Raw genomic sequence first — 25,415 nt, 5'->3', positions numbered from 1 at the left:
AAAGAGAAATGTGCCTACAGGTATTGCTATATCCCACATATCCCCATTTTCCCGCTGCCACTATGATAATGTAGACTCTGCTAAACAAGCAATACTCCTTTCTATGTTTCCTGTCCAGAAGAATTTCTTGCTTTCACCACCTTCAACTTCCCATTTCCTACTTACTCAGAGCAGGCACAGTAACAGAGGCAGAGGGCTTCTCTGCTTTCCAAAGCTAACTTTATTTTCAACTGTTCCATGACTACAAGACTGGGGTTCAATGGCTGTCTGTGGTGATCTTCGCTCTCTTTCTCTGCTATCTGTTAGATTTGTTCTGAGAAGTCATCAGGAAAGTCTGTTCTCTTATACCTGAAATGCAACATAGCTGAACTGTGAAACTAAAGCTGCACCAGGGAGAAACAAGGGGGGGGGTGTGCCCAGAGAGCTCCCATTTCATAGGTTCCCATCCCAGCAGCAGTCCAGCTGTGCATGGCCACCTTGCCACAAAAACCAGAAGAGTCCAGGAACAGAGAGACCATTTTTTGCTGCCTCCAAATGGCCTGGTTAATGTTGTTTCCCATGGTGATGCTCCCAGGTCGTGTGGAGAGACACATTCTGAAGTCCTGCACTTCCTGGGACATACGCAGCTCAATTCAGACTGGGATCATAGTAGTGCACAGAAACTGGGGGTTTAGACCTTCAACCTGTGCTATTTTCTGGCCCCAGGGTGGTGCTATTTGCCCCACTGTGAAAATATAATGTGCAGCTCATTGGCCCACACACTTGGTTTTGAGGGAATGCACTGTTCTGACTGAAGATCCCAAGGGGAAGAAGGCCTTGCCCCACTCCCCTGGTTCCTCAGAGCCTTACCTGGCCTTGGAAGAGCACTTCCCAGCAGCCTGCCGGACAGCGTGCTTCCACAGCATCTCTTCATCAATGCTCAGAGCACTCAGAACCTGGGAAAAACGCCGCTGCACAGCCTGACGGGCATTGTCCTGAGGAGAAGAGACACTTTGAGTGGATGTTCAAATGGCAGGCAGCTCAAAGGTAGACTGCCCCATAGCTGGTTCTGATATAATGAGAAATGAGTGCATCTTTCTCCATTTGAAATACTAAAGTGCCATTTTGCTGAATCTGTTGGAAAAGAGATGCTGGAAATGGAAAGGGTAACAAAGGGCTTTTTGACTTCGGTTTTTTAGTTGGTTCTAGCCCCAAAGTGTTTTGGTTTATTCCTTGATTTCTGCATGCGTTTTTGTACCTTTAGTTTTCTCTTTATTGCTGTTGTTTTTCCCCTGGGTTTTTAAAAACCACTTTTACCCTGATCTTTTTCTGGAAGCCATTTTTAAGTTGCCTTTTTCTCAATGCATAATGTTTCTGTCAGTTTTCTTTGTCCCACCCACTCCCATGCATCTCCAGTCCACTTTTCAATGACTGGACTGTTGTCATTGTTAAACTACTCCCTGTTCTCCCCACCTGCCTTGAAGACACATATTAGGTTTTTTTCTTCAAAAAAAGATAGCTCTAAAATAGCAATATATCAGTATATCCCAGCCAATCCCTAGCCCTTTCCCTTGCTGAAACATAAGGCAAAAAGCACATCTCCAAAAATGTTGACTCAAAGCAGTTTTAGGAAAAGTCACACCAAAGCAGGAGAAAATCTGTAAAGTGCACAAGCATGATGATAATGATGCATGTATGGTGAGAAAAAGCCTGATCTTGTTTGGGAGCCACAGCTGTGTGGAAACAGCCTATGTCTATAAAGTGAAGTGTGGCTCTTGGTGGAAGAGCACAAGCAGTCACTCCTTTTCTGTGTGTGCTCTAGCTACCTGGCTCTTTGTGGAATGCACAAACCAGTTTTCTTTTAACTGAACTTGTTTTGACTGTTCTTTCTTCAAGGAGAGAGGGGCTGTGACTGGAAGCCAAAGCCTACCTTTGAGCTGCCTGGGACCTTCTGCATGCAAAGCAGACATTCTTTAACTAAGAATTTATGCTTTGCATGCAGAAGGTCCCAGGTTCAACTGCAGGCTTCTCCAGTTGAAAGGACCAGATAGTAGGTTTTGTGCAAGCCCACAGTCTGAGACCCTGGAGAGCTACTGCCAGAGTAGACAGTACTGATCTTGATAAACCAAAGGTCTGATTCAGTGTAAGGCAGCTTCCAGTATGTGTTCATCTGCCCAGAGAAGCTTTCAAGTACTACCTACATGATAATCTGTGAATTTGCTGATGCCTTTTCAAGTCACATTTGCTCATATTAATTTCGAAGAGGGAGCATGGCTCAGTAACATATATGCATTCACATGTGGGAAGAGCTTAGATTTAGTTCCTGGTATTTTCAATTAAAGGATGTCTACCAGAGGCCCTGGAGAGCTATTGCCACTCAAAGTAGAGGGTAAATCTATTCCTCATTGCTTTCCCTCTCTTGTCCTTTTTCCACTGGCAAACTTTAATTTCTTTGGGAACTTGCCTTTTTGCCTATGCAGTCAAGTGCCATGTACAATGACAGCAGTGTGTAAATAATAAACCATACATATGGTTCAACTCAGTTCTTGTACAAGCTTTCATCCGCACCTTGGAGGGGCTCTCCTTTAGTAACCTGACAGAAGGAAGGCTGATAGGAAATGGGTGATGGATTCATGCTACCCAGTATGGTGTGAAGTAAAACTTCCCCCTTCCCTTCCCTTAACCTGCATGACTCTTTCAAAGAGGTAAGGCCTGCTCTCCACACGGTCCTGCATCTCTTGCAGCTGCAAAAAGTACTCTTCCATGCGCTGTTTCTCCTGCCTCCTGTGCAGCAACAAGAAGGAAATGTTGTTAGAGATCTTTGTCTTATGTCTTTCTTTCCATCCCTCCGACCTCCTCTTCCCAAGAAGGTTGGAGCTTTTAAAACGGCTATTCCACAGTGTCATGCCGTGACCTGGACAGCCCAGGCTAGCCTGATCTTATTGGATCTCAAAAGCTAAGCACAGGCATCTCTGTTTGGCACTTGGATGGGAAATAACAAAGAAAGTCCAGGGAAACTACAGAAGGAGGTAATGGCAAACCTCCACTGTTTATCTCTTGCCTTGAAAACCTTCACCATAAGGCGAATGCAATTTGGTGGCTCTATACACACCCACACACTCCACAGTATAGTACTGCCTTGGGCAAGGCTGAGGAATCTCGTTCCTTGATTAAACAGCCAATGGTTTGTGTGGAGGGGACTTTCAAGAACATAGTAGCCTACCTTATGGTAGAGGGCTGTGTCTGAGCCTCTAAATGATGTTTATTTGCTAAAAAAAAATGCTTTACTCATTTCTGGACCCAAGAACTGAATGCATCCCCCCCTCCCCAGCACTGCTACAGTCTGTAGTTGAGCACACATCAGGAATCAGAGCTCTATACCACAGGCAAACCAGGCAGAGATGAATAATTGTAGCCTACCGGAGTTCCTTTCGCCTTTTTTGGACTGATATATCAGAGTAGCGTGGGCTACGGTAACCTGCCAGGCATCTGGCCACTTCCCGCTGCACTTGCTGTTCCTTGAGCCTGCGCATCTCGGCTCGCCACTTCTCCTGCTGTTCCCGCCGCTCCCATTCTAGCAGCAGCAGTCTACAAAAGAGATCAGTATGCAGATTTAGGCATGGGGCAAGGTGGTGTGGGCTGGAAACAGGAAGGTTAGTGGTCAGGCTGGAAGAGTGGTTGAATTGGGGAGACTGATTGGGGCTAAATTTATGAATCGCAGCTAGATTTACAACAAAACAAAGAGCAGGCAAATACAATAGCTGGAAGACAGGTTTATTTCCAAGTTAGTGTTCCCTTCAGGGTAGGGCTGGAACAGGAGGGTGTAAAGAAGTAAGGAGCTCCATGCATTTGGACACACACAGCACCCCTCCTGGCCAAAAGAGTGTAGTGCAACTTTTTGTTGTCCTTTAATTTTTGTCGGTGCCAGAAGGTTAAGGAGTCTGTGACTGATTCCGCATTTGGCGTTTGCCTCCCTTTTGCTCTGTGGTTGTTCCATGTGGGCGTGATTTCCCAATTCTGCACTAGAGGATTTCTCCCAGATTCAATTCCCAATCTGTTCTGTGTGTTCTGATTCCGCATTACTGCTGCTCCCAGAGTTTCCCCCACAATCGTAGCAATTTCCCCCTCCCTCATACATTTCCCTTTTTTTTTAATATGCATGCGTGTTTGCGTTACAACGCGATCATCTTTGTTTGCATTACAACGTAATGCCAGAAGCATAATACTGGCAAAGTCACATGTTTTCCTTTCACCCTGCCATTGGCAGGTTATCTAAGCCCCGGGAAATCTGAGTCGGTGATCCACCATTTTTATCCACACATGCTGAATGTTAAGCACACAGGTTTCCATTAAAAGCTATAACAAATTACGACTTCCGGGTTTTGGTCATGGAGGATTGAGCTGCTCTTCAGCCGATGAGCAGATCAGAACCTCTGTTCTGGGCAGAGAAGGTAATCTTAACACCTGCTGCCTACCTCTTCCAGGCAGGGAGAGGGCCAAGATATGCTTATCAAGTTCTGAGGGGATTTACTTTGGCTGACGAGGGACTCCAGTGGGGTTCCTTTTTTGGCTTTGAAGAGTCCCCCGAGAAGGACTGCATTCAATTGTCTACAGAGGATCTCTGAGGTCATTAAGTTGGCTTAAATCCACCAAGATACAAAGCTTCTTTGAGACTGATCAACATTAGGGTTGCCAATCCCCAGGTGGGGGCAGGGGATCCCCAGGTTTGGAGGCCCTCCCCCCGCTTCAGGGTTGTCAGAAAGCGGGGGGAGGGGAGGGAAATGTCTGCGGGAACTCTGTTATTCCCTAGGGAGATTTATTCCCATAGAAAATCATGGAGAATTGATCCGTGGGTATCTGAGGCTCTTGGGGGGTTATTTTTTGAGGTAGAGGCACCAAATTTTCAGTACAGCATCTAGTGCCTCTCCCCAAAATATCCCCCAAGTTTCAAAACGATTGGACCAGGGAGTCCAATTCTATGAGCCCCAAAAGAAGGTGCCCCTATCCTTCATTATTTCCTATGGAAGGAAGGCATTGAAAAGGTTTGCTGTCCCTTTAAATGTGATGGCCAGAACTCCCTTTGGAGTTCAATTATGCTTGTCACAGCCTTGATCTTGGATCCACCCCTAATGTCTCCTGGCTCCACCCCCAAAGTCTCCTGGCTCCACCCCCAAAGTCCCCAGATATTTCTTGAATTGGACTTGGCAGCCCTAATCAACATCTAACAACTAAGAGAGCAGTGTGCAGAAGGATATCGGAATAGAAGGTAAAAAATTTATATCTATCACTCAGGGACTCATAAAAGATTACATAAAAATAAAAACAAAGGTCTGGATCTAGAAATATTATCTTATATTAAGCAAGTGAAAGGAGGGGTTAAAATAGGGACTTGTAAACTTGGAGAATTAATACTAAAAGAGGAAAAACAAAAATTGTTTGGAATACCTGTGGTCTGAAATAGACAACCCCTCCGAGAAGATTTGCTGAGCTGGTGATTATAATACATGAAATGTTGTCGTTGAAACAATGTGAGACTTCATAACCACTGAAAACGAGACTTCGTGTCAAGAAATGAAGGAAGGTAAAGGAAGGAGCCATTAGGAGAAGGGAAAAATAACAAGCTTCCCAGCCTTCTCTAGGACTCAAAATCATAGAGAGGTATCAGCGGCCATTATAAGAAGGTCAAAATTTTAAAAATTAATTAAAAGAAAACTGGACATTGAAAAAGAGCAGAGCCGGCAGATATTGTCATTAAAAGATTAAATCTATTGGACTATATACATAGAATAAACTTTGGTACTGTTTTGGAGAAAAAAGGAAAAAACTTTTTAAAAGGACAGAAAAACCGCGGTGGCCGTTTTGAGTAAAAAATTTTTAAAATTAATATCTTGACGTAGGAACATCAGAGAACAGCGATTTTGGGCTTATGTAAAAGGGCATGATTTAATCTACAGGACTGTGTATTTAAAATTTGGATCCGAGAGGTCAATTTTTGGACCTATTTAAAGCAATAGGTAAACAGTGATGTCGGAGCAAAGATTAGCAGCAAAGCAGATGCAAACGAGGGCTGGGTCACTTGAAGAAGAAAAAATGGCCAAAGTTAAAATTGACAGGACTGAGAAACCAGGATGGCAAGAAGCAATGAATGCTATGGAAGCAAGATTGGCAAAGATAATTAGAGAAACGAAAACAGAACTAAAAAGAGAACTAAAAAAAGATATTGAGTCCAGTGCAGAAGTTGTTGAAGATCTCAGAAAAGGCACACAAGCAGCTCTACAGAAAGTGCAGAAGGTGGAGGAAAAGGTGAAAGACCTAGATACAAGAATGCATAAAGTAGATTCCACTATGCAAAAAATGCAGGATAAAGCATTATTAGATAGAACAATAATTTGGTATATTCTTTCAGCTGCACGGACATTATATGCACAAATGTGGAAGCAAGATAAAATACAAGAAAAGTGGGAATGGACTTTGAAGGTCATGCACTGGAGTGAAATGGACAAACGTACAAGAATATTAAAAAAGAACAAGATCTAGAGAAGTTTAAAAGTGAGTGGGGAAAGTTTCAAAAATATATTGAAAAACAATGGAATGTTAAAGGACATTTGGTGATCTTTGACAATGGTTAATCTTTAAAGAAACTATATATAGATTACAGTTTAAAAAATAGAGTTATTGGATTATAAATTTTTCATTTACTTGCTAACGACTAAGAAGAAATTGTCGGAGCGGGAGTAGCAGAGTGAGGGAGATGACTTGCCCGACACAGGGCTTCAGGAAAGAAAATCAGGCAGACACGTGCAACTAGTGCCAAAAGGTGTATTAACATATATACACAACAAGTGCTCTCTTGTGCAGTCTATACAATATCACCTCCACGGACAAAGTGCTTCGCCTAACCACCATCTCACAGGGAGAGACCTGTGTGATGCACACACAGATCATATATAGTCCAAGCAGCCAATCCTGGCCGTGCTGACTCAGCAGATTGCATCACTTGGCTTCTGCCGGCTCAAGCCGGTCTGCTGATCAGGTCACTGTGACCTAGCCTGGCAGCTAGATCACCAGCTGTCATACTGTAGCTGTCAGACTGGGTTTATGTAGATTCTTGCTCCAACACACCTCCTAATCTATTTAAACCCAGTGCACCAAAACACTTTACACAGTTTACATACATGTCCACCAGCAACATTACAGTTCATATTTACGTAGCTCGGAACCCTTTCCGGAATTCGTTCAGGAACTCATCATGATTGTAAAACACATCATCGTGTTCCTGTTCAGCCAGCTCTTTCAGACGCTTGGCTTCAGCCTCCTTCTCCCTTGCCTCGCACTCTGCCACCCAGGCTTTCCATTTCTTAGCCTTTTCTTTTAACATTTCCTCAAATCCGGGTGGGTCTGGATTGACAGTCAGAGTGACATAGGGACACTTGTACCTAGCGGGACGTTGGCCTTTGGTGGACCTGGCAGACACCCGTGGCCCTGTGCTTGGACCAGCTTTGTCTTCTTCGGGTTGCTCTGTTCCCACCTCCTGGGCTGGTTGCTCTGCCCCTGTAATTGGGTGTTGAACCTCCTGACTCTCACACTTTACCTCCAGTTCCTGCATTTGAGGCTCTGCCTCCTGACTCTGCTCGTCAGGCTCTGTGCCAGCATTCGGCTCACCTTCTCCAGCCCCACTGGGTGCCACCTCCTGGGCTGGAGTTCTGGGCTGCGCTCCAACATCGTTATCGCTACTTGGCAGCAGGACAAATTGTTTCTGCAAGGAGTGCAACCTTGGCCAGCTGCTTTTTTCATTGAACTGGGCACTCTTACTAAGTGTTATCTTGCTTTTGCTATTGCAGAAACGATAACACCTGGCCCTTGGCTTGTAGCCCAGAAAAATTAGGCTCTCTGCCCGGACATCCCCCTCCCCGCTACTCGTGGAGTGGATGCCAACCCGAGCCCGTGACCCAAAGACTTTTAAAGAACTCAAATCTGGGGTCTTGTTCAACAGTAACCTGTAAGGCACATTTTTCACAGTATTACACCAAACCCTATTTTGCAAAAAAACAGCTGCATGTATGGTTTCTGCCCAATAGGTCATTGGCAGTTGTGCATCCTCTAACATGCAATACATCACATTCTGCAATACAGCCCCATGCCCATTTTCTCGGGGCGTTGCCGGGTTCGTCAGACGGTGGGCGATGCCCTTGTTCTCCAGCCAACGTTTCATCTGGTTAGATAAGATTTCCCCCCCTCTGTCGGTTTGTACAGCCAGGAGATTAACCCCTAATTGTCTCTCCACTGCTTTGACCCACTTGGTGAATGTCTTATACACCTCAGACTTATGCACCATGGTGAAAACCCACGCGTACCTCGTGTGGTCGTCGGTGGCCACCAAGCAGTATCTCCTCCCCGACAGACTCTTTGGCAATGGGCCAATAACGTCTAAATGGACTAGTTCCAGGGCTCGTGTGCTTTCCCTTGAGCTTTCTTTAGCAACAGCACACGCCTTGCTTTTGGTCTTCTTGCAGACCTGGCAATGCAAGTAACATTTGCAAGGATTTACTTTCAAACTAGGCACAAGCTCCAGGGTTTTCTTTAACGCCCTAAATCCGCAGTGCCCAAGTCTCCTATGGAGCAAATGTATACAATTATTGTGCACAGGCTCATTCGACACCTGAGCCACCTGGGCACAATCACTCTGGACCACATACAGTTTACCTTCCCTCTTTCCTGTCACAAGCAACTTTCCCCCACCTCCCAGGATTTTGCAGCAGGTTTTCTCAAATCTCACCTGGTATCCCTGGTCAAACAGTGTGCTAACACTCAACAGGTTAGACTGCAGTGAGGGTACATACAACACATTTTGCAACATACATTTCAGTGCAGGAAATTCCACATTGCCTGAGCAAACAGAATTGGCAGTGGTCCCATCAGCCAATCTCACATACTTATGCTCAGGACTGTCAATGTTTTTCAACAACTCCTTCTCGCAGCAGAGATGGCTCGTTGCCCCGGAGTCTAAAATCCAAGCAGACCCTGTGCTCTCTACTGCAGACGTGACCAGCCGGGTTGCTTCCTCACACGGGCTGGCGGTCCTCCGCTCTCGCCGCACACGCCCCCGCCTCTTCTCCCTCTCAGGGCAAGCTCGGAGCAGGTGCTGCGACGACCCGCATCCATAGCAGCGACGGACTGCAAACGCAGTCGGCTCCACTTCCTCCACCTTCGGACGCCTGCCAGCAGCACAAGCTGGCTCATTCTTGGCTGTCTTCCCGGACACACCGATAACAGCACGCTGCCCGGCCGACACCCCCGGACAGCTCACGGCCGCAATTCTCTCTTGGAAGTCAAGCAGGTGGGCACAGACGTATTCCATGGTCAGGGTCGCTACGTCCACCGTCTCCAGAGAAGTTATCAGGGGAGTGTACTCAGGTGGCAACGACGACAGCAAAATGTACACTCTGTCGTCTGGAGCTACAGTCTTGCCTCTTGCCTCCAGCTCAACGAAACAGTCCGTTAGCCGTTTGATGTGATCTTTCACACACCCTCCAGCCGGCATAACGGTGCGGAACATCCTCCTTGTCAAGGCCATGAGGGAACCAGCAGTGGTGCTAACATGCACCGCACTCAACGCGTCCCAGGCAGCCTTGGGAGTGTCCTTCCCTCGCACATAAACCAGCTGGTCATCTCCTATAGATAGCACTATGTTGGCCAGTGCCTTATCCGATAACACAGTCTCGGCAGGAGATAAGTCAGCAGGGGGGTTACTCACGAACAGCCATTGCCCTTCACGCTTGAGGTAGTGTTGCATTCTCAGGCTCCACACCGCGTAGTTGGCTGAGGTGAGCTTCTCAACGGCTACTCCAAGCTGTTGCTGAGCCATCGTGCCGACTCCTCCTCACAGCTGGCTGCCGACGTCCCTCTGGCTCTCAAACAGAGAACGGTGGTGCTTCTGTGTCCTTCACCGGCGTTCCTCGCCTCCGGCTCTTTCCAAACTCACAGTCAGCTCAACTCTCAACTCTCTCCTCCGCGCAGCGGAACCGCCCTGGGCCCATAACCCTGTCGGAGCGGGAGTAGCAGAGTGAGGGAGATGACTTGCCCGACACAGGGCTTCAGGAAAGAAAATCAGGCAGACACGTGCAACTAGTGCCAAAAGGTGTATTAACATATATACACAACAAGTGCTCTCTTGTGCAGTCTATACAATATCACCTCCACGGACAAAGTGCTTCGCCTAACCACCATCTCACAGGGAGAGACCTGTGTGATGCACACACAGATCATATATAGTCCAAGCAGCCAATCCTGGCCGTGCTGACTCAGCAGATTGCATCACTTGGCTTCTGCCGGCTCAAGCCGGTCTGCTGATCAGGTCACTGTGACCTAGCCTGGCAGCTAGATCACCAGCTGTCATACTGTAGCTGTCAGACTGGGTTTATGTAGATTCTTGCTCCAACAGAAATATTATGAAGATGGACTATAATTATAACTTTTGGGCTTTTTAGAGAAAGATTCTTTAATAGATAATATTATCTTATAACAAACTAAATTAAATAGCATTATGGAGATGTTTGTTAAGGGGGAAGGCACTGCTGGGGGTCACCAAAAAGGGGGGTGGGGTGGAGAAAATGTGATATATGTGTATGTGTATATATGTGTATTAACATTTAATGACAAATGATAACATACCATTACAATATATTACATTATAATAAATTGTTTTGACAAAAAAAAAAGCTATAACAAATTACAAATAGATGCATGAAAGTGGGGGGGGGGACGTTTATGCCGAGGGGTTAAGGGAGAAAGTTTCCCCAACCTATAAAAAATATAAACCTATAAACATAATCAAATTCTCGTTCCCATTTGAGGCCATACGGGGGGGGGGGGGATCAATAAAGGTGGCAGTCGCGCATCTTTAAAGTAGTTCGTATAACATCACTATTTATTTAGTTGCGTTGTAACGATCTTATTTGGAAAAAAAATGATAATAGTCAGGAGTGATTTAATCGGAGGGGGGAAGTAATCACAATGCAATGACATATTATCAAAATCACATGGAATACCATAAAGAAGGGGGTGGGTGGGAGCAAGGGATGTATTCAGTAAAAGAAAATTGCGTTACATCTTTATATATATTTTTGCGTTGTAACGCGAAACGTGATTTGTTTAAAAAATTACTTTATTTCAGGAAAATATTGGATAATTTTCAAAGGGAGTAAAATTAAGGAAATATGATGAAATAACTGGGCGGAATCATGGGCGTGGAGTTATGTGGGTGTGTTCTACTGATGTGAGAAGTTTGACAGCGCATTGGCGTGAGTTCCGCACATAAATTTCGAGTCCCAAAACAGCATCAAAAATAAACTTCTCGCATTTTGAGGATCTCCTAAATGCGGGGCGACACCGCTTTGGAGGCGGGTCAAACTGCTGCCTTGGGTCAAGATATGCGGAAACCAACATCTGCCCCAGGGGAAACACAGCACCAGAGCCGGAGCAAAGGCTAATGTGGAATCAGTCCCAGTCTGCTCCCTCTCCAGTCTCCCTATTCATATGGAACATCACCCCAAAGACCCCTACAGTGCTATGGGATCTTTCAAAATGTTCAGATATTTCTAGTGGAAGTCCATGGCCCTCTTACAGATCATGAGCTTAGCAGATGTCCAAGACTGTGAACTGTTGACATTGGCCCTGAATTTAGTCCTAACAAATAAAAAGTTATTAATTGGTCTGGAAGCATGACATGAAAGTAAATGGGGTGATAGTGTGTGGAAAAAAGTCATTTTGAAATAAACACATCTTGACTATTGCTAAAGATACTGCTGCCTTCTGGTATATCATGTTACTTCTATTCATTCATTTATTAGATTTATAGCCCTCCATCCCCTGTACAACAGGGCTCAGAGTGGGTAACATCATTAAAAAACAATATAAATAAAATTAAATATTATTTTTTTACAATAATACTAATAATTAATCAGATGGCACACAAACAAGCACAACTTAGTGCCCCCTATCCAGGGGGAAGGGGTAAAACATCCCACAATTATTCAGATGAGAAAATTACAACCCAGAAACTGGGGGTGGGAGGGAGAGAATAGAGGCTAGTCTAGGATGGAGACTATTGCTGCCTCATCCATAAGTCTGGCAGAAGATCTCTGTCTTGCAGGCCCTGCAGAACTGCATCAAGTCCTATAGGGCCTGGATCTCACTCAGTACAGCATTCCACCAGGTTGAAGCCAGAGCAAAAAAACCCCTGGTTCTGGTTGAGGACAGCTGGATGCTTTTCAGACCAGCGATCACTGGTAGGTTGTTATCCATTGTGCGTAAAGCTCTTGGTGGGGGGGAGTATATCAGGATAAGTGGTTCTGCAGGCATGCTGGTCCCATACTGTTCAACCTCAAGCCTGAGCAGCTGGTAGAGCACCAGTTGAATGTAGGCTCTGAACAAAGTTCCTGTGAGATCACGAGCCACTGCATTCTGGACCACTTGCAATTTCCAGGTCAGCCTCAAGGGTAGCCCTGCATAGTCTCATCTAGAGGTGAGACAGAAAAGGAATCAATTGCCTGAACTGGTACAGATGGAAAAATTCCAATCTGGCCACATTTGTGACCTGGGCCTCCATAGAAAGAGAGGCATCCAGAATCACACCCAGGCTTCTGGTGACTGGCACGGATATTAAAGGCACATCATCAAGAGCTGGGAGTTGGCACCCTAACCCTGAATTTCCATAGAACCTCTGTCATAGATAGATTTTATTTCAGCCAGCTTTGTTTCAACCAACCAACCACAGTCCCCAAACCACTGGCCAGAATATCTGGGGTGGTATTCAGCCACCCGTCCATCAACAGATACCTGTTATGGGGAGGGCAGGATATAAATCCAATAAAATAAAATAAATACAGCTGGGTGTCATCTTCATACTGGTGATAGCCCAGTCCAAAACTCAGCTGGAAGAGGGGGCGAATACAGATGTTAAATAACATTGAGGAGAAGATTGCCTCTTGGGGGACACCACATACTAAAGGTATTATGGCAAGACTTTCTCCCCTAGTGCCACCCTCTGTCTCTGACCTTGGAGATATGAGATAAACCATTTCAAGGCTGTCCCACAAATCCCCATATCAGCAAAGCACTGGATTAACAGATCATAATTGACACTGCTGTCAAATCAAGTAATAACAGCAGCACTGACCCTCCCCCCCTCTTGATCCAGCTGTCTATGGAGCTCATCTGTGAGGGTGACCAGTGCCATCTCTGTCTCACGGCCAAGGTGAAAATTGGATTGGAATGGATCCAGGACTGAAGTGTCTTCCAGGAAAACCCAAAGCTGTTCTGCTGCTGCTCTCTCAACTACCTTGCCCAAGAATGATAAATTCAATACTGGTCGGTAGTTGGATGGATCAGTAGGATCTAAAGATGATATGTTTAAGAGCAGCCTGTCAAGCATGGCTGAATATTATTGTCAATTGATTGTTTTAGGGTCCGCCTAAATCTGGTCTGTGAATTGTCATGGAGGACCCAAGTCTGTTTGTTTATTATTCTTTCCCCTCTTCCTTTCCCGCTTTATGGCTGCTAAGTTAGAGTAGTGCGAAGGGAACAAAGTAATCAGCACCTTCCCATATATTCTCCGGAGGGAGGATGAGACACCTGGCAGAAGCAAGGACAAAGTTCTGATAAATGTCCTGGGAAAGTAGACAGTTTGATAATTTAGGTGTGAACGCTTCCCCGCAGCCCCCTCCCTTGGAATCCCTTTAAAGTATGCCTTAAAAGTATTGTATCAATGTATCAGTTTCATTACTCTCAAGAAATGGCTTCCGCTAAAGTATCAGTCTATCAATAAACGTAGTCTTTGTATCAACTTCGACTCATCGTTGAACCCGCATGCTTGACACAGCCTCACCACTGCCTCCTTTCATCTCCCTGGAACCGTCCCACCCCAAACTCAGTGACAGATTAACAATGTCTACCAGGGTGCCAGTAGTCCATCACCTAGCATGTAAAGTACCACAACATGCCCATCCCATTGTTACAGCTTCATGATGGAGCATGGGTTCTTTCACATGGTCCTCTACATGGTTATCATTGCTGCTGTGAATGCGGAGGCACTCAATGTTGGCAATTAAGACTCCACATAGTGGTTTTTACCCACACTTTCCTTACCACAGTCCCCTGTGGCTGTCATTCCCCAAAGGGCTTTAAAAATTGCTATGACATTGTATCTATATATCTAATAGCGATGTGCGGCCCCCATGTGTGGATACCTAAATCCACAGATTGGGGCCACATGGATGCTTAACAGATTTTTCTGCAAACTTGGGGAACTGCTCAGGTTGCAGAAAAATCTGAAATGTTTAAATTTCCCCAAAATTAAAATTATTTTTTTTTTAAAAATCATTGTTTGTGCATTGTGCAGACAAAACACTTACCGTGCTTCTGTGGTGGTGACTGGGAGGTGTAGCAGACCTGCCAGCGGACTCTGGGAACTATTTGTGGCCCAGCCAGGGCAATGAATTCTGGAAACCACTTGAGACCCAGCTGTGGACACTGCTGCCACTGCAGCAGAGCTGAGCCTGGATTTGCACCAGCTCATCTATTGGGAAGGGGGGGAGATGGGATTTCCCTTGTAGTCCCCCCCTCCACCAGTAGCATTATAACACCATAGCAATATGTCAATTACTGATTTAAAACAAAAAAGCTTGGGATGGGAGAATGGCACCTGCAGGAGACTGGGGCAAGGACATGGGCAGTACCTGAAACAATCAGCATCTTCTTATCCACAAACACACTTTAGCTGTGATCTTTCAAACAGACTGTTCCTTTCCCCCCACACTCCGCAGCCAAGCTGAATGCACCATTGCCATGCAGTTCATTCTGCCAGCACTTCAGTCCAGTTTTCTTTTCTCAGACTCTGAGGAGCATGATTGTTTGGAGGACTTAGTTGACATAACAAGTAATTCAATCCAGCCACCATGAACTGCGATCACCTCCTTGGCAACTGAGTTTTAGAATGAAAAATTTGTGATGAAAGGCTCGAGAGAACACTTGAGGTATCTTATTAAACATCCTGGATTTTTCAGACTTTTTATTATTGGAAAGGACCAGTGGAGACCAGTAGTATTTAAATGCTCTCTTATTTTGCACATGAGGGAAGGTGAGAGAGACCGGGGAAGAATGATGACTAGAACAATTTATTTTAAATTTGCCATGCTGCTCCAACTTCCAGCACCGCAGGTTTTCAATATTCCTTACAATACTGTGGAAAGGAATGGAACAAGGAATATTGTAACACGATATATTCTGCCTTACTAGGTAGGACTGAAGCAGCTCGTGCTTACCTGTTGGCCTCCTGTCGTTTATCAGAGGTCTTGGTGTGCATCACTGGCTGAACACTAGGAGGGCCAAAGTCTGGGCAAGACTGGGTCCTCCAGTGAACTCCCCAGAAGTTGCCAAGATCATAAAAAGGGTCTTCTTGATCCTGCTTCTCCTCATCCCCAGAAAATGTTTGGGAGCTGCCATCAGAGGTAAGGTGGAAAGGCTTACAGATGGTGTGCTTCGCTGGGCAGGACAGAAGAAAATAGATATTAATAAGGGGCAAAGGTAGGGGGCTTCCAACATCTTCAGAGGTTCCCAAATCCAGAGGGAAGGCTGAGGCTCACTCAAAGATGCTCCCCCAAGAAAAACCAAGGAATTTGAGATGTAGATTTTAATATACTGATTCCCTCTGATAACATCCACAAACCCATCTTGAAAGCACTATTTCAATTGTTCTGTTGAAGGTGTTTTATATTTTTATATTTGAACAAAGGGACAAAGTGGGATATACCTTTTTAAATCAGCTTATTAACACTATGTTATGCTATTGCATATTATTCCCAACTGGTTTTTTTTTTTTTAATTCTAATCTAGGTGCCTGCTGATTGGCTTCTGGGTGGAGCCATAGTGTTGAAAAGATCCAGTTGATCCAATCGACAGTCTTGCAAACTCCAAATTGCAAAACTGGTAAGATTGTGGCATGGATGCTCAGCCTCATAGGTTGCCCAAGGGGAGAAGAAAGACGTTCTTTGAGCTGGAGGGATTAGGATAAATATAGATAGAGAAAGGCTTCCTTTAAGGCTTCCAGGTATGCAAATCATACCTGATCCAGCTAAAGATATACCTTCATGCTGAATCACATATTTGCCAGATAGCAATTGCCCTCTCCCACTGTGTCTATTAGCTCCAGTAGAGAAAAAGATGGGCTGCCAATCTTTTGCATCTGCCCAAGATTAATGGCTACTCAGCAACCAATGATTGAACCTCCCCACCCCATTGCTCTGATCCCAGTTCCCCTGCCCACAGCTGATTACAGATCTCTGATGTCTGGGCTTTTTCACATGTGTCATTTTTGTCACTTGTGAATCTGCATGACATTGGGTGGTTCCCTTTTCCATGTGTGTTTTGCTCCCTCTAGTGGCCACTTTAATATTTTATCACTGGATCTCCAGTTTATTTCCTCGCACTTTGAAAGCGCTTGGGAATAAGCTAGTGATATAGTGATAAAATATCAAAACAACCACTAGAAGGAGAAAAACGTGTGCAGAAAAGGAAACAAAACTTTGACACAATACAGGCACACAAGTGACAAAATAACACACATGGAAATTACAGTCCCAAAATCTACAAGGTTGTTTCCTAGTATTTTGTTCAGCTATGGAAGGCACATTCCAATTCCATTGATGTTAAACATGTTTTGGTAGCACAAGGTGCATCTTGCTGGTAAAGGAGGATCTTGCATTGCAGGGATATACCACTTGAATATGCCACACTTAGCTGAGCAGAATAGTAAGAGACATCCCATGTGCATACAAAGTGTGGCATGCCACTTCCTTAATCAGTTTGCTGTTTACCCTATTTTATTGCACTTCTGTTTATTTTCATAGCATGAGAGCTGCTAGAACCTCTGACCCCTCTCATCAACTCTTGCGTATAACTAGAGAATCACACTTGATTTATGCTACTACGCCTATCTTTGCTCAACTCCTCCTCTTTTCTCCCACTCATTCTGAAACTTTCTTAGAATAAGGTAAATAATTTTCTTTCTTTCCATTTTATCCAAGGAAGTGAGTTCTGATTCATGGAGGCTCATAATGGAATACATGTTGTTAACCTTTTAGGTACCATTGGACTTCTGTTATGGTGTGCTACAACAGACTAATATGGCTACCCCTCTAAAAAAAACTCTTTCCCAAAAAGACATGGATAAATCACAAGTTGTGACTATGCAGGGAAAGAGAACTTGGGCTGGTGGGTAACTCATTGAAAACGCAACGATCCCAAACTGAACATGACAGTGGACAGACTTGTAGCTTCAAATTCAGGTCTGCCCCTAATCCTCACTATAGCTGGCCAAACAGTCATGACACCTATTACCTTAGCTGTACCTCTTCAAGCTACAATATCCTTTTTAAAAAGAGACCTCTGAACATGAGCAGAATTATTATAATCACCCCTGATGTACCCATCACCTTCCTTTTTAAAACAAATTTATGCCTGCTCTCCACCTTGGTCTTTCTTTTGCTCAAGTTGTTCTTGGAAACGCTTCTGCAAATTCTTGAAATTGGGGATCTTGCGGTTGATGGTGGGTTTGAACGTCAGCTCCTCTTTGGCAGTCTTGGCTCTGATTTTCTCCTTTTGTGAACAGGGCTCCACAGGCTCCGTGACCAGACAGAGCATTTCTGCTCTCAGTTTCTCTTCCAGCTGCTTGGTTGAGAGCCGTTTCTCACTCCAGCGGAACCGGTCCTCTAGATTCAGTAACTGCTGAGTGAGTTGGAACCAGTGCTGGCGTTCCTGGCGCAGTTGGCGCTTCCGAGCCTCAGACCGGGCCTCCATCTTCCAGTACAGAGGCAAAAGGGAACTCTCAGGAGATGGACCCATAAGCTGGCGGTGCTTCTGGTGCTTATAGCGGAGCTCCTTGGGACCTTCTGACATTTCTTTAGTATCACTGGATTTGTCTTTAGTATCACTGAATCCCTGCCTTCTGGGGGAGCCTGAACCTGGCTCTGATGTGCTGAAAGGCTCAGAAGCAGAGCGCTTGGAAACTATGGAGAAATTCTTCTTCTTACCCTTCTCTAAGGATTGGTCTTGGTATGTGGCTTGGCCCTTGATAGAGAATCTCTCCCACATCCATTGGAATGGAAAGGAACCTGGATGCGGTTGTCTGAGGAGCCCAAGTTGTGGTGAAGGGCTTGGAGAGCTGGCCTTGGGGTCTGATGTGGTGTGCGTGGGCTCCTCTTGTACTTCCTGCTGCCTAGGGAAAACACCACTCCAATCAGACACAAGTCTGATCTCCCTTCTGCTTTGAGAACCAATGTTTTGAATTTGCTTTTGCTACTCGGGCTTTTTCCGCACTAACCTTGCTCTGTGGCAGGCTCCACGCTGCCATTTTGCTCTGGGGCAATCCACGATTTGGTGCGCAGCAACAGAAACCTTCCCCCCCCTCCTCAAATCGCGGGTTGCCCTAGAACAAAATGGCAGTGTGGATCAGCTGGTGCAAAATCGCTAGCTTGCTCTGGACAGAAATGGAAGCCTGCTGCAGAGCAAGGTTAGTGTGGGCAAAACCTTCTCTAAGATTTGCTAAACAAATTGGCAAATAAGTACATTTTAAAGAGTCAAATGTGTCAAATCTAAGTACAAAGCAGGGGATATGTAACAGTATGGTATAGCTTGGTCTCATTAGATCTTGGAAACTAAGCAGGATTGGTACTGGCAGGGCTTTTTTTTAAGCAGTAATGCACAGGAATGCAGTTCCAGCTGCCTTGGTGTCAGGGTGTGTGACCTAATATGCAAAGGAGTTTCTGCTGGAGCTTTTTCTACAAAAATGTCCTGTGTGAAACAATGGTGATGTCGGGGTGTGTGGTCTAATATGCAAATAAGTTCCTGCTGGGCTTTTTCTACCAAAAAAGCCCTGCTCAGTCCAGTCTGTGCATAGGCACCAGGACAGGCACACTCACTCTTGAAAGTTCCACCTCTTGGCCTTTGTCAAGAGAGGATAAAGTGGAGGGGTATGGAATCTGTACAGCACAACTAAAACGTATATTCTTACTAGTCACTGACATCTGTTCAGTGACTGAGTTGGAACAAATATTAATTAAATTTAAAATGCATAACAGTTAAACTGGAATGGGTGACCACCAAAGAAGACTCTGCAGGGGAAGGCAGTGGCACACCATCTCTGCTTAATCATTTCTCTGATCTTGAAAATCTTATAGGATTGCCTTAGATCAGCTGTGACACACACACACACACAAGTACACAGCAAAGAGGTCAGGTTCTTGGTAAACTAAATTAAAAATATCCCTTTCAAAATTTGAGCCACTATCTGTGGCAGAATTTAGACTTGAGTGAGTCCGGGCTTTGTTGTTCTATGCTATGTAAGGACTTGCTATAGCAAACTGCTGCTTTGATTCCTTAGTCCCATAAACTTTTGCCCCTTTGCTGGCAGCCTAGGTGTAAAAACTAAAGCCTTTCCCTGTAGATATTCATTTGCCTGAATTCATATCTGACATTCCCTGAATTTCAAGTGCCAGGCTACATAGAAGAAGAAGACCGCAGATTTATACCCCACCCTTCTCTCTGAATCAGTCTCAGAGCAGCTTACAATCTCCTTTATCTTCTTCCCTCACAACAGACACCCTGTGAGGTGGGTGGGGCTGAGAAAACTCTCCCAGAAGCTGTCCTTTCAAGGACAACTCCTGCGAAAGCTATGGGTAACCCAAGGCCAATCCAGCAGCTACAAATAGAGGAGTGGGGCATCAAACCCAGTTCTCCCAGATAAGAGTCCTAGGGCTGCTAAGCCCCCAATCCGAGCAGGGATTCCCCTGTCTGGGTGGTTCCCAACCTGCTGGCCCACATTGGGCAGGCGGGGGGAACCTCCCCTTACATCGCCAGCACAATTATGTCACCCAGATGTGACATCATTGTGCCGGCCACATCATGCAGTGGCCACTCTAGGCGTTTCCAGGGAAACTCTATGGTTTCCCTGAATGCTCTAGCTATTTGGAAGGTAAAACTCTATGGTAAAATAGGTACCATAGAGTTTTCCCCTCCCAAATGGCTTGAGTGTCTGGGAAAACCATAGAGTTTTCTAGAGCAGCCGCGCGCAACGTTGCTGGCATGATGATGTCACTTCTGATGCACGCTCCAGAACACAGGGGACTTGGCAACCCTGAAGAGTCTGCACACTTAACCACTACACCAAACTACACCAAACCGCACACTTAACCACTACACCAAACAAATCTGTCTAGGTCTTCTTGACATCACCATTAATAAAATATATTTTGGCAAAAGTCCACACTAGCAAAAATTCATCCTATCAACTTAGAATGGGCTGGTATTTGGCAAAATGGTACATTTTTAATTGACACCTCCCCTGATTCCTATTGGCTGATTCCTATTGGCTGAGTATAAAAAGGCAGCTTTGGGCTTGATTCAAGGCTGTTTGGCCAACATCCCACCTAGGCTTGAGTGAGGTCCTGGTCCAGTCTGGGAATATTCCTTGTTCTGTCTAAAGTGTACACTGTATTAGGTAATGGGATTCTCTATATGTTATGGGGTATTGATATTGAATATACGCTACCGAGCATTATTTGTGTGTGGTTTTTAAATTAATAAATACTTTTAGTTAAAGGCAACTGTTCTTTCTGTGTTTCTCTCCCTCTGGAGATCTGAATTCCCTAGCCAGACTCCATCTGCCCACATAAAAGAAACCTAATGGAGTTGGGGATCCCAGGCAGAGGCTTGGACCTCTAAAATTCTCCTACACTATCCTAAGCAGAGATTCCAAAAAGACTTCCAACATTGTATGATTTAATCCTAAAAGAAAAATAAATACTAAACTTGAACTGCTAGATAAAAAGGTAAAAAGGTAGTCCCCTGTGCAAGCACCAGTCGTTTTCGACTCTGGGGTGACGTTGCTTTCACAACATTTACACAGCAGACTTTTTACGGGATGGTTTGCCATTGCCTTCCCCAGTCATCTACACTCCCCCCCCCCCAGCAAGCTGGGTACTCATTTTACCGACCTTGCAAGGATGGAGGGCTGAGTGAACCTGGAGCTGGCTACCTGAACCAGCTTCTGCTGGGATAGAACTCAGGTCATGAGCAGAGGGCTCCGACTACAGTACTGCAGCTTTACCACTCTGCGCTACGGGGCTTTGAACTGCTAGATAGCTTAGATCAAAAACGTTCTACCAACAGATCTTTTAAAACTGTAGCTCATGCACATAGTGGTTAAAATCAGCTTTGCTAAACCCAAGCTAGATTACTGTCCAGACTAAACTAAACCTCCAGACTATTGTAACTTGCTCTATGCTGGCCTGCCCTTGAGACTAACCTGGAAGCTCCAGCTGATCCTGACAGGAATGTCATAGATGGCACACATATATCTGGTGCTATGCCAGCTATACTGGCTTCTAGTGAAGCACTGAGTCAAGTTCAAGGTTTTGGTATTGACCTTCAGGGCCTTGAGTGATCAGGGACCAATGTGTCTATGGGACCGTCTCCTCTGTAATGTCCCTGGGAGTGTGTTACACTCTTCAGAAAGCAACTTGCTGGTGGTCTCCAGCCCTAAAGACTTTTTGGTCCTGGACCCAACTTTGTGGAACTTTCTGCTGAATACCATCAGGGCCCTGTGGGACCTTATGCAATTCTGCACAGCCTGTAAGGTGGAGATGTTCTGCTAAACTTTCAGTTGAGGACTGCAATGGTTACCATCTTTGCTGGAACCCTCTTCTGCTCTACACGTTCACCTTGCCCCTCTTTCCCCCTGCATGCTAAGTAGTTGGCAATCTATAATTGGAAATAATTAGAACTCGCCATCTGACTCTTTCACATTTGTGGTATTAATGCTATCTAGTTGTTTTTATCTTTCATTTGATGTTTTTGTTGTCACTGTACATCGCCCAGAGCAGTGGGCAATCCATAAGTCTAAGTGAGAGAGCTTCAACATGAAATCTTACAAACATACCATTCCTGGCAGCTTCTCTATTACAAGAGCGGTCATTTCTTCTGTCCTCTGTCCCCAACCCAAACCACTTGCCTGCTTGACTTGGACTCTGGCTTTGGATCTGAGGCATCAGTGGAATTCGGGCCTAATTTCTCAGGCTCCAAGCAGCCTTTTCTAGTCGAGGTGGTGCTCTTCTTGTTCGCTCGCTTCACACAGATCAGCATCCCATCTCCAGCATCAAGATAGTCCTCCTAGGTGCAGAGACACCATGGAACTTAGAGATAGTACTGTGACATAATAATAAAATGCAGTTCCATGGGCAGTTTTGTTACTTTTGTCACCCATTTACTGATGGAATGACTATTGAAATTTCTCACTGTATAGCTAGTATAGTATAGTGGTTGGGGTATTGGATTAGAGTTGGGGAAACCCAGGTTCCAGTCCCCATTTTGCCAGGAATCTAGCTGGATGACCTTGGATCAGTCACATTCTTTCCCAGCCTTTTGTTCTTACTGTCCAGTTTGATATAGTGGCTAAAGTGTTAAACTAGAATCTGGAAGACCGAGGTTCAGATCCCCACTCTCTCTGCCTTAGAAACTTGCTGTATGACCTTGGTTCAGTTACACACTCCCAGCCTAACCTACCTCCCATTGTGAGGATAAAATGGAGGAGAAGATAACAGTGTAAGCTGCTTTGGCTCCCCATGGGAAAGAAAGGTGGAGTATAAATGAAGCGAATAAAATAAAATAAACTATTTCAGAAGGTTGCAAAAAAGACGAGGAAAGAAGAATGATGTACACATCCCTGAGCTTCTTGGAGGAAGGATGGGATAAAAATGTACTAAATAAATCAATAATAGGTGTCATTGCCTCTTAGTAGGTCCCTGTTAAATTCTCTGCAACTAATGTGATATCACTATTTCAGAAGAACTCAGGGCTTTTTTTGTAGCAGGAACTCCTTTGCATATTAGGCCACACACCCCTGATGTAGCCAATCCTCCTGGAGCTCACAGTAGGCCTTGTAGTAGAGTCCTGTAAGCTTTTGGAGGATTGGCAACATTAGCAAGGAGTTCCTTCTACCAAAACAGAAAAACAAACCCTGGAAGAACTTATTGAGTTATAATGGAACCCAATTAAAAACCCTGGTCAGCCATGAAGCTTACTCACTTTACTCAGATTCTTTCACCTTGAAATGTCTCTAGGCTGCCTTTGGTGTAGTGCTTAAAAGCATTGGCTCTAATCTGGGAGGCTTACAGGGGCCTCTTTCACTGTTGCTCAGAACCATTTTCCAGGGCTCTGTCAGAACTTAAATTTGAGTTAGGGCTTAACTTCAGAATCTGTATTGAATGCCAGGGCTCAAGCCAATTATGAGTGAGGCTTCATTGGTGAGTCATTTCTGTTGCAGACCTCCTCTGAGCACGTGCAGTATTCCCTTGCCTCCCTACTCACTTGCCTACAGTTTAGTGTAGTGGTTAAGTGTGTGGACTCTTATCTGGGAGAACTGGGTTTGATTCCCCACTCCTCCACTTGCAGCTGCTAGCATGGCCTTGGGTTAGCCATAGCTCTTGCAAGAATTGTCCTTGAAAGGGCAGCTGCTGTGAGAGCCCTCTCAGCCCCACCACCTCACAGGGTGTCTGTTGTGGGGGAAGAAGATAAAGGAGATTGTAAGCCACTCTAAGACTCTGATTCAGAGAGAACGGTGGCGTATAAATCTGCTGTCTTCTTCTTCATCTTCTTCTACAGTAATACATATCAGAGGGAAGGGGTCTTTAAACACAAAGGACCTTCCCATTTCCTCCCCTACCCCAAAACAATTAAGAATATAGCAACAGGCAAGAGAATGGACATAACCAAATAGCCACTTGTGGTCATTATTTTTAAGTGTGGCTCCAGCATATCAATCATTCTGTAACCCTCTTTTTAGTTCACCAGTGGCCAATTACTTATAGGTTTAGTGGACATATAACAAAAAGAGGAGGCATGTTACCTCCCACAGTTTATCTTTCTCAGCAAACAAAATCCAAATTATATATTTTTATCATTTCCCACAACATTTATTTTATTATTTATTCACTTCTTCCCAGCGGGGACCCAAGCACACTTACAGTATTCTCATCTCTTCTGCTTTATCCACACAACAACTGTCAGGTAGGTTAGAATGAGTGCATGACTAGCCCAAGGTCACCCAGCAAGCGTACATAATAGTATGGGGATTAAAACCTGGGTTTATCAGGTTGTAGTCCAACAGTAACCACCACTACACCACACTGACATACTCATAGAAATGCAAAGAATATCCAAAATGGCAACTTCATACTCCATTTCCCTTCACTAGAATACCCTGACTTGGATAGTCCAGGCTTGTCAGATCTTAGAAAGCTAAGTTCTGTCAGCCCTGGTTAGCACTTGGATGCATGTCATAAAAACAAGTTCAAGCTAAAGGGTCTTCATAACCCCCTGCCCCACCCCTTTGCCTGTATACTGTAAGCCTCCTACACAGTTTCTTTGTTTATAATATACTGTGCCTGCTGTGATAAAACAATAAACAGTAGTGATAAGAAGCATAATTCAGAGAGCTGATATGTGGGCCTCCAATTATGGCAGCAAGCAATTCCAGGAGGCTGCTCCACTCTACCTGACGGGAAGTGCAGCTCTCGGAAAGCAGTCCCAAGAGCCGGACTTGCCCTTTTGACTCATAGATGGTGCCAGGTGTTCGGTTAATGGGGTCTCCAGAGGGTTTGATGCATGCGTTGGTCAGTACTGACTGACGATGAGGGTTCAGCATGGCACCCACAAATAGCCTAGCTGCTTTCTGGTTACCACAGCAACTGATCCACTTCCAGAACAGGCCTTGCTGAGAAGGGTGGCTTCTGGAATAAAACATGGCTTCCTCTACCAGGTTGTTGTCATGACAACTCTGGTGGTGGGGCTTCAGGCAGGCCTAAGCCTCAGAACTGGCATTGTACACTATTCATGAAATAATGTAAAGTAGTAGAATATACAGATTCTTCAGCTGAAGCAAGCCATATGAGCCAGCTCTTCAGTATGGAACTTTTTCAACAGCAGCTAAAATAATATTGTCTGAAGATACGGACCTCAGCCTGAACTTTCCCACATTCAGAAATAGTGTTAATCCTTGCTCTATTTTAAGGCCTTTGTGAGGTTATTTTATAATTATTATTACCTTTAATTATACCCCGCCCTCTCCACTAGCGGACTCAGGGCGGCTAACAATCAGTTCAAAATTTCAGACAATAAATACAATTAAACCATCAAACTTCAAACAATAAACACTATTAAAACATTTTAAAACCATTTTACAGTGTTGTTAAATAACTTAACTAGATGGGATTGTTCTTTACTAACAGTTAAACCCTTAGTAGTTCCAATATCTCAGTAGTGTAGGTGGCAGTCCTCTCCCGGTTTAAGGGCCAAAAGCCTGCCGGAATAACTCGGTTTTGCAGGCC

General features: G+C 44.9%; 1 protein-coding gene across 1 annotated transcript; it reads right to left on the bottom strand.

Annotated features, from left to right (window-relative positions):
- Positions 1-205: 205 nt before the first annotated feature.
- TSGA10IP (testis specific 10 interacting protein) lies at positions 206-24,832 on the bottom strand. Its single transcript, XM_060260135.1, has 8 exons — positions 24,584-24,832; positions 22,039-22,200; positions 17,505-18,246; positions 15,300-15,519; positions 3,400-3,567; positions 2,664-2,763; positions 850-974; positions 206-348 (listed from the first exon to the last, which is right to left on the bottom strand). Exons 1-8 carry the CDS (start codon positions 24,830-24,832, stop codon positions 303-305), a joined length of 1,812 nt encoding a protein of 603 aa, XP_060116118.1. The 3' UTR covers positions 206-302.
- Between the last annotated feature and the right edge of the window lie 583 nt (positions 24,833-25,415).

This window comes from Heteronotia binoei, chromosome 1 (assembly GCF_032191835.1).
Source record: "Heteronotia binoei isolate CCM8104 ecotype False Entrance Well chromosome 1, APGP_CSIRO_Hbin_v1, whole genome shotgun sequence".
Taxonomy (NCBI): domain Eukaryota; kingdom Metazoa; phylum Chordata; class Lepidosauria; order Squamata; family Gekkonidae; genus Heteronotia; species Heteronotia binoei.
Note: the sequence above shows the minus strand (reverse complement) of the source record. Positions and strands in the feature narration are given on the sequence as shown.